The 9,444-nt window shown below is 53.0% G+C and overlaps 1 protein-coding gene across 1 annotated transcript; it reads left to right on the top strand.

The window, feature by feature from the left end:
* Positions 1-3,709: 3,709 nt before the first annotated feature.
* Positions 3,710-4,288, top strand: ARL4C (ARF like GTPase 4C; the record flags this gene model as incomplete). Its single annotated transcript, XM_079538840.1, has 1 exon — positions 3,710-4,288. The coding sequence occupies one exon, from the start codon at positions 3,710-3,712 to the stop codon at positions 4,286-4,288; it is 579 nt and encodes a 192-aa protein (XP_079394966.1).
* Between the last annotated feature and the right edge of the window lie 5,156 nt (positions 4,289-9,444).

Raw genomic sequence — 9,444 nt, 5'->3', positions numbered from 1 at the left:
GTCATCTTTGGTGAAAATCCCATCCTAACTTGTCAGAAAGCATTTGTGCTCACCTGCCTTTGCTTCAACTGCAAGGCTGTACTTAATGAGTGAGTTTGCAGGGGAAATTTCTGGGCAGGCTCACACTGAAGAGACTCCTTTTATCCAGCAAACAGGTAAGCTGTGGCATTCTGCTTCAGGATGTTGAGAAGGCTCTTTGCAAAGCTTTGTAGTCGAGAATTGAGGCAAAAAAATAAAATAAAAAACAACACAGCAAAGACTGTAACACACACTTGCCCTGTTCTTGCATTCCTCCAAAGGGCTCCACTCCTGACTGCTTACAGGGGCATGAGGCATGGCTGGAGGGGTTTTGTGCTGCCTTGCTAAGCAGTTTTCACATGAACTCCTTTGAAATGATACATTTTTATATTTCCTGAAGGTTAGGCTTCAATATTGGCTTTAAGCCAGTCCTTGGAGGACTTTGCTTGGCCTCAAGAGAGGCATCTGAGGTCATCACATGGAGCTGAGCTGCTGAGCTGCAGATGAACGGATTATTTCTCATTCCTGTATTAGCAGCACTTGTGGATTCAGACGTTCCTCCATTATCATGCTGCTTTTATCCATGCCTCCCTCCAACCCTCCACCCATCCCCAGGACTGTGCTTCTGAGCCACAAGGCCTCCTTGGCCCCAAACATTTGCACAGGGTTGAACTCATATTTAGTCCTTAATGATCCTGCGTTACCTGGCCTCATTATCCAGGTTGGGCTGCTGCTGAGCCTCGATAGGTCCTTAGGAAGGAAGGGAGTGTGGATATAAACAGAAAGGCACAAGAAAAGGTTGCTGAACAGAAAGGTGCAGGTGCATCATCCCCAGAAAACCTCCTAAAGGCTGTCAGTGCTCACTAACAGGGATGAGACTTCCTACAACACATTCTGCATCCGGGAGAGCCACAGCTCTGGCAGAGCTCACTCTAGGATCGCTGGAAGGAGGTGGGAGGTCCCCCTAAGCCGGTTGGAGATGCCTTGTCACACCATGAGCTATTTGAGGGGTGGCTGCTGCAGTTCTGGCTCTCAGCACATTCTTCAAGCAGTTCCCACAGCCCAAGCATTAGTCACAGGGATGCTATTAATTAGCTTCGGAGAGGCAACCCCCAAGAACAGGGGAAATCGTAATTACAGCCCTTGCCTGTTAACTTTGTTTGGGCTGGTGTCTCTGCTTTTAAAGCAGAAACAAAAGGGAGCAGACCAAGACAACTGATGCTACTACGAAGAAATGGGCAGATGAGCCTGAGAGGAGCCGGCATGGCCTAGGAGTTGCAACACTCTCTACAAACCCATCTGCCCCCAGAGTCACTGGATTTGCCAGCGACCACTTGCAAAAACTGCTGCAGCAAGATTTTGCTTTGCCTGAGTGATAAAGGGCTAACCGGTTGCAGATCAGGAGTCACCATCATGGATGTTCTTTGCCTGCGCAGTGGCAGCATCCCTGTGTTGTCCATGGGTATGCGGGCATGTGCAATCTCCGTCCCTTTGTGTTCCACCATTTATTAAAAAAAAAAAAAAAAAGAAAGAAAGAAAGAAAGAAAGAAAGAAAAAGGAAAAAAAAATACATCGAAGCACAAGATTAGCTGGGGGAAGGGAGATGGGTTGGTGGGGCTGGGAAGAAATAATTGCCATGTCTGAAAGCAGTTACTATGGCAGCAACAACCTTCTTGCTGCTGGAGCGAAATGTTGGGGACCAGCAAGTGCTGCCTTTGTCAGATGCTCTCAGGCACACATTTAGATGCTAATGCTGGCTTTAACCTTGGCTGCATAACCTTGGGCGAGGGGGGGCGGGGGGGGGGGGAAGGGGGGGGAGAAGGAAAGTAGGGGAGGGGAGAGCTTATGGAAAAGATGGGTTTCCTCTCCCTAAATTTGCCACTGAATTGACTTGGCATACTCCCCTCACCGCGATTAACGCTGTTATTCCTGCACTTAATATTCAGCAGAGGTTTTAACAGCTTATTTATGGATAGCTGGCATTAGCTGCAGCATAATTTACCACTGCAATGCTCCTGTTTATCTCTATCCCCTTGGGATCATTCGATATAAGGCCATTTTTTAGAACATCCCCTAGGTTTGATCAGGCTGTCTATCTAATCTCGACTTTATTTATAACTCGCAATCAATGCTGGGGTGAAAATAGGAGGGGCACCTTTCCCTTCCACTTCAGTAAGAGATTTTGGTGGCCTCTTTCAAAAAGGAAGCCTTTCAACTGGAGGCTCAAAGCCATCTTCAGCAGCAGGGGTGAAAGAAGAGGAAGGGAGGGGAAGCTTGGGCTTCTGCATGAGAAGTGATAGGAGAAAAGGGCTTCCAAAGTGCTCCAAGTTCTCTGCAGAGAGAGTGGTGAGGTGCTGGAACAGGCTGCCCAGAGAGACTGTGTGTGCCCCGTCCCTGGAGGTGTTCAAGCCCAGGTTGGATGGGGCCCTGGGCAGCCTGGTCTAGTGTTTAATGGGGAGGTTGGTGGCCCTGCATGTGGCAGGAGGGTTGGCAATCCATGATGCTTGAGATCCCTTCCAATCCTGGCCATTCTGTGATTCTGTGCTCAGAAAGAGCGGTGATGCAGTGGCACAGCTGCCCATGGAGGTGGTGAAATCACCATTCCTGGAGGGTTCTGTAACACTGGGGATGTGGCACTGAAGGACGTGGGCAATGGGCATGGTTGGGTGGGCTGGGGTTGGACTGCATGATCTGAGAGGTCTTTTCCAACCTTTATGATCCTATGGCTGTTTGATTTTCCAGCCAGCCCTGTGCCTGTGCCCTGCCTCGTGAGCGGTGATGCTGGGCCAAGCCACGTTCCTCCTGCACACTGTGCTCACGGAGCTCCCTGTGCTTCTCACATCGTCACCACGTGGTGTTTTCCACAAAAACTGCACCTGCTGTCACCTCCGCAGTGTCACAGCAAGCTGCCTGTATTTTTAATGACTGCATGTGTTAGCAGGTAGTCTCATCTCCCCGTAAAGCAGCAAACACACATCCACAGAATGAAATATGAAGATGAGAAACGATCCCACTCCATCCCGGCAATCCCCACTGCACGCTGCATGGGAAGAGCATCTTATATTAAAAGCAGTATCCATCTCCTGCGGTATACTTCTTTCTCCGGGGCTTTCCGGTTAAGCTGTCAGATGTGGTGGATTGTCATTTTACCGACGCTCTGAAGGAGGAGGTGGATAACAGCGCAGGAGCAGCTCTGCCGCTGCTCTTGGGAGCGATAGCAAAAGCAACTGGCAGAGCGAGGAGCGGGGCAGAGTGTGGGACCCTCGGGGGCCAAAACACGGAGAGAGGGCGTTTATAAAGCACAAAAGGTCTCGGAGCTGGGGCGGCTGTGCGGTGGGGATCGCCGGGAGGTCACCGTGACGGCAGCCCCTCAGCATCCGCCCTTCCGCAGCCGGCGCCCGCAGCCCGGCCCCACGCCCGGGGGCTGCCCCGGGACCGCGCTCGAGGGGCGTGCCGCCATGAGGCGGCGGGAAGGCGGGAAGGAGGAGGAGGAGGAGGAGGAGGAGGGAAGTGGCGGCGGCGGCGGCGCGGTCCCTCCTCCCGGGCGGGGCGGCCGGCAGTCCCCGAGCCCCGGCGCGGCGTGGGAGCGTCGCTGCCCGCCGCTCCGTCAGGGGCCGAGCCGGGACGAACCGGGCCGGGCCGGCGCGGGGATGGGTGCGGGGCTGTGAGGGCGGCGGAGCCGGGGGCGGCCATGGGGAACATCTCCTCCAACATCTCCGCCTTTCAGTCCCTGCACATCGTCATGCTGGGCCTGGATTCGGCCGGGAAGACCACGGTGCTTTACCGGCTGAAGTTCAACGAGTTCGTCAACACCGTGCCCACCATCGGCTTCAACACGGAGAAGATCCGTCTGAGCAACGGCACGGCCAAGGGCATCAGCTGCCACTTCTGGGACGTGGGCGGCCAGGAGAAGCTGCGCCCGCTCTGGAAGTCCTACAGCCGCTGCACCGACGGCATCATCTACGTGGTGGACTCGGTGGACGTGGACCGGCTGGAAGAAGCCAAGACGGAGCTGCACAAGGTGACCAAGTTCGCCGAGAACCAGGGCACGCCGCTGCTGGTCATCGCCAACAAGCAGGACCTGCCCAAGTCGCTGCCCGTGGCCGAGATCGAGAAGCAGCTGGCGCTGCACGAGCTGACCCCTTCCACCACCTACCACATCCAGCCGGCCTGCGCCATCATCGGCGAGGGGCTGACCGAGGGCATGGACAAGCTCTACGAGATGATCCTCAAGCGGAGGAAGTCCCTTAAGCAGAAGAAGAAGCGGTAGAAGCCCGCAGATGTGCGGACGGCTGGGAGAGCAAACAAAGGAACAGAGGAGGAGAGAGAACCAAAGCGATCCTTTTTCTGTTGGTTGATGGGGTTTTTTGTTTGTTTGTTTTTTGTTTTTTTTTTTTCTTCCCCTTTTTATTCCGGTGTGAGTGTGTGGTTTTTTTTATTTTTTAATTTTTTTGTCCCTTTCCGATTGAAACGACTACAATAGCGGTGATAACAATGCCACTCCTGCAAGCCAAGCCCAGATCCTGACTGCAGGATCTCCTCCTCCTGCTCTCCCCTTTGCCCGCCGCCCTATCCCCGGCCATAGGGCAGCATGGAGCAGGGGTAGGGCACTGCTCCCAAACCCCTGAGCCCCATGGCCGGGCTGGCGATGCTCTGAGCGGGGCGAGACGCCGCGGGCGGCCGAAAGCCCACGGAGCTGGGGCAGCCCCCCAGCTCTCCTCCGTGCCTGGGGGTCTGACTGCTGCTGGGGGGCAAACCTAGGGGTGAACAGGGCAGGACCCTGTGCAAGTGCATTTGAGAGAGGCCAAAGGTGAGGCTACAGCTGTGCAAGGTCAGCCAGCGGAGGCTTGGAGCAGCACAGTGTGGGGGAGACGACCGAGGGATGAAACGTGACCGCCGGGACGGAACCCCAGCATGGGGACAGAACCCTGCGAAGGGGACGAAACCCTCTGAAGGGGGCAGAATGTGGCCAAAAGGACAAAAAGAAGGACAGAGCCTGGCCAAGGGGACAGAACCTGGCCAAGAGGACAAAAACCCCTCCAAAAGGACAACACAGCCCCTCTGCAGGCTGGTGTTTTAGGAAGTGGATGAAGAGGACAGACAGCTTTCATGCAATGCTGGAGCAGCTGGAGGTGCATATCAGCTGGTGACTGGTGCTGAGCTTTAAGCTGTTTGCTTAAAAAAAAAAAAAAAGAAAGAAAAAGGAGGAGGGAGGGGGGAAGCGGCACGGGGTCCAGGAGCCCCCGTTTTCTAAAGCTTGGTTGTGGCATCTCCTGCAGCAAAGCCACAGGAGGTCTTTATCGTGCCCAGGCAAAGGCATGCTCCAAGGTGCTAATCTGCTCCGATCGGGGTGATCCAAAATACGGATTACTTTGAAAAAGGAAAAAAAAAAAAAAACAAAACAAAAAGCTTTGTACACCACCGCGTGGATTGGTCACCGTGCTGCTCTGCGAGTCGGGGGAAAGGTTGGGGCGGGGGGTCTGTGGCAGCAGAAGGCAGGACGGGCGGCTGCCAGCACTGCGCGGTGCAATGGGCAGAGTTTGCCCAGTCCTGCCAGAAGGTTGCAAAATCCAGCAGGAAAAGGGACTCGGCAGCGCCGGGAAAATGTAAAGAGTTGGGAGAGGGGGGTGGGAAGCATGGGGCAGAAGGGAGGTTATTTTTTTATCAAGATTTAAACCCACTGAAAGCAGAGAGCCCCCAGTTGCCAGCAGGTTCGTTCCTGGTTTCCTGGAGGGCTGAGTGCTCGGGGCAGGGGCAGGCCCCGTGGTTTCCTTCTGCAGGTGGAGGTTTGGCAGCAGGGTGGGAGCGCTCCAGCCTGGAACCGTCGCCCTGCAGGACAAAGGCAGGGGCCCCGCTTCCCGCGCTTCCCACTGAAAGAATGGGGGAGGCCCAGGCAGCCCTCAGGGCCGAACGTGCTGAATTTCAAGCCGCAGTTGGGCAGGATTCTGCAGTGGTTTTACTGTTAGAAAACCCTCCCCAAAGCAGCCAAGGAAACCACCGAGCAGACAAAGAAAAAATGCCCTCGGGTTTCAGGGAGTTGATTCTCCCCTTGCAGCCACGAGCGGATGAGCACGGTACCTTTCGCAGCGTTTCGTTGGAAAAGCAAACGCTGCAGCCGGGCAGCGTGGCCCTTCTTTTGCAGGGTTTGAGTCCCTACGAGTCCTGACTTGTGCGTTGAGCGAGTGGGCTGGTCCCATCCCTTCAGGAGGCTCTGTTCCTGCTTCCTTAGGTTTGCTTTGCTCAGTCTTCACCCCGAATACTTTGGTACTTGGTGCTGGGAGAGAAAACAGTATTTATTTTTTGATGCCACGGAAGCCAAATGCTTTAACCTTCATTGGTGAAGAACTCATTTTTCCCACCGTCTCAAAAGCGAGCAGGTTTGAAACAGAGCAAGAGCAGGTGTTAGCTGTGTGCTTTGCCTCCTCGCTGGCGAGAGGTGGGTCTTGGTTCTGCAGACACCAGCATTGAAGTTATGAGGTGTGTGTCTGCTGAGCTCGGTCCTTCCCAGGGACCGCGCTGTGCTGAGCAACCCCATTGAGAAGCATCTGCCTTCCAGCTGGGCTTTAGGCATGTGCTCACCTTACAGTGCCTGCCTCAAGGCTCAAGACCTGAAAGCTCAGGTGGGACGCTGTCATGGTGCCATTCCCACCAGTTCTGCTTTCTGCAATAATTAACATCACTTCTCCAATTAGTTGCTAATGGCTTCTGTGGCATTACCCTAACGTTTCACAACTGTGTGCTGATTTTCCTGAATGACAATGAGCGTCGCCTAAGGTGGGCTGGAAGAGGTGCTTCAACAAAATGACAGTTGAAAGAAATTGCCTGTGTTGTTGCTCTGAGCCTTTTGCCGGGTTGTGTCTTCTCTGAATACGTTGGAATGACCCTTTTTTTTTTTTTTTTACCAGACGTTTTGGGGGTACCGCTGTGGTTTCGTGGGGGTACCTTGCCGTGTTCCCAACAGTGTCTGAAATCCCACTGCCCACGTCTCAGCCCTGCCGCTGACCACCAGTCTCTGTCCTTCCTGTCTTTCCTCTTTTTCTAAAAAATGCAGACATAATGCTGTGAACTGAAATAAATTATTTATACAGTGAAAGGGCCTGATAAAAAAAAAAAAAAAAAAAAAAAAAAAAAAAACGTGTTCCTCTGCTTCTTTCTCTTTACTAGTGCTGTGTTTTACAGTTGCTTCCCTGTGCATGTGGCTGCTGCCTTCCCTGGCTGTGACGTTTGATGGATGTGGCCGAAGCTTTTCTAAGTGATGTGCAATGCAGTGGCAGAGCCGGGCCTGTAGGGGTTAAAGCAGCAGGACAGGATGCTGCTGCTCCCGGGTGGCTGCTGACACAGGAAACTTGGGTGACATTTCAGAGGTGAAAGCTAGAGCGGGTGGTAACTGATTTTTTAAATTTTCGGTTTTTAATGATGACGTTGCATGTGGTGAGGAAACGAGTCAAACCGGTGGCAGTTCGATTTGATGGGCTCGGAGCACTTGGAGAGGTTTGCTCTGGGCTCATCTCTGCTGCCCACGTGGCTTCCAGCGTGTGTGGTGTCTGGTGGTACAGACTGGGGAACAGCCAGGAAGCTGGAGGTTTGGAGAGGCTGTGACTTTGCATGTTACTGTGCCATCAGACCTGCCCTCAGGGCTGCAAGCAGGGGGTTGCGTCCTCTTGCCAGCAAAGCTCCTTGTGCCTTGAGCTGCAAGGGCAGACATCCTCCTGCAAGCCACAGCTACTTCTGGTTGGAGAGTGCTTTTACCAGCAGGGTATTGGTATGTTTGGGCCAGCTGTCATGAAACTGTTTCACAAGGAGCAATCTGACCTCGCTGTGCTCTGGAGCTGGCCGTGATTTATGCTGCCACATCATCTCCCTGAGCTCAGGTAAACTGAGCAGTGCTGAGCTGGGATCCCCAGCCCAACATGTTGGGACTCTCTTGTTGTGTAGAGCCCGGAACACCAGGCAGTGCAAGGGGTGATATCCCTGCATGAAGAAAACCATGTACAACACCAGCTGCGCCAGATCTCTGCCAGCACTAAGCAGGTAAGAGAGACCTGCAGCCTTTTACCATTTGAAGTGCAAGAAACTGCAAAGGATATTGCATCTTTGAGGCTTTGCTCAAACACAAGCTCCCAAGAGCCCTGCAGCCCCTCTTCTGTAGTTCTGCTTGTGCCCTGCCTTCTGACTGAACAGATCCTCTCTCCCCAATTTGCTTTGTTAAGCTAAATCCCTCTGCTTTATTTCAAATGGGATTTGCTCCCAAGCAAGTATCTTTAAAGGGATCATCTTGGTTAAAGTAATTCCTAGAACACAGAATCCCTGAAGCACAGTGCAATGCAGAGAGAGATTTCTTTGCACAGCACCAGGTGCTTTTGCTCAAGATTTGGGCAGCATGTGGATGACTATCTCTTTAAAATAGGCTACAAACTGTTGTGTTTGCTTGTTCTCATTCATCTTCAATGAGAATTACCCTCAAATCACGTGCACTTTTTTTCTGAGCAGCAGAAGTTGCTGGTGTGAGTCAGGTCTGCAGGACACAAAGCTCTTCACAGAAGAGTGTCCTCCTGCTTGCAGACTGCTTCAGGATGAGGAGTTTGTGATGAGATCTGGGACTCCTAATCCTGGTCACATTCTTTCAGATGCCCCAGACCTCTTTTTCACACGTATAAGAGGGTTGCTAGCATTTTTCATATTCCTAAGGCTAGAGAATGGTGTTGGCATGCTTAGATCTCCATCTTAAAGATGCTGAATTCACAGGATTAGCTCTGATACATCAGAAAAAGGATTTGAATGGTGCTAGGTTCAGTGGGAGATTGCTGCAGTTATTCCTGCTTGCACGTGGCAGGGCTACTTCAGTGCCTCCATTCAGCCTCAGCATCTCCATGCCACACTGACTTAGTGAGCAGAGGCTCTCTGAAACCCTTCAGCCATACACTCCGAGTTATGACTGCAAGAGGACAGTTAATAACCCATTTTAGAGCCGTGGCTGCCCTGCAACTACAGGGACAGGGGTCAGCTCCAAGTGCTGTGTGTCAGACAGGATGGCACAGAGGCTCCCGTTGCCAGCGGTTATAGCGCTGGCTAGCTGCTATAGCTATACCAGCTATGCCCTGGACACATCTGCAGGGCTGGAGGAGCCGGGGGATCCAGATTTCCCCCACTCCCCTTTGTGAGCTCAAATCTGCTCCCAGCAGCTGCAGCCCCCCCTCCAACATTTTCTGCTATGCCAGCCCCATTGGTGCAAGTGCTCCTGTCCCATTCCGCGTCTCTGGCTCGTGACACTGAATGCAACATTCCCAGTTTGTGTTTGGCTGGGTGATCTGTGCTTGTTCAGCTCTGCTGTGGGTTTGAGAGAGCACAGAGGTGAAAAAAAGTGCGGCAAGGGAAATGCAAACACAGGGCAATTGTTGGGCTGGCTAATGTTTAAACAGCTCTTGG

This window comes from Tetrao urogallus (genome assembly GCF_951394365.1).
Source record: "Tetrao urogallus genome assembly, chromosome: 8".
In the NCBI taxonomy this organism is placed as follows: domain Eukaryota; kingdom Metazoa; phylum Chordata; class Aves; order Galliformes; family Phasianidae; genus Tetrao; species Tetrao urogallus.
Note: the sequence above shows the minus strand (reverse complement) of the source record. Positions and strands in the feature narration are given on the sequence as shown.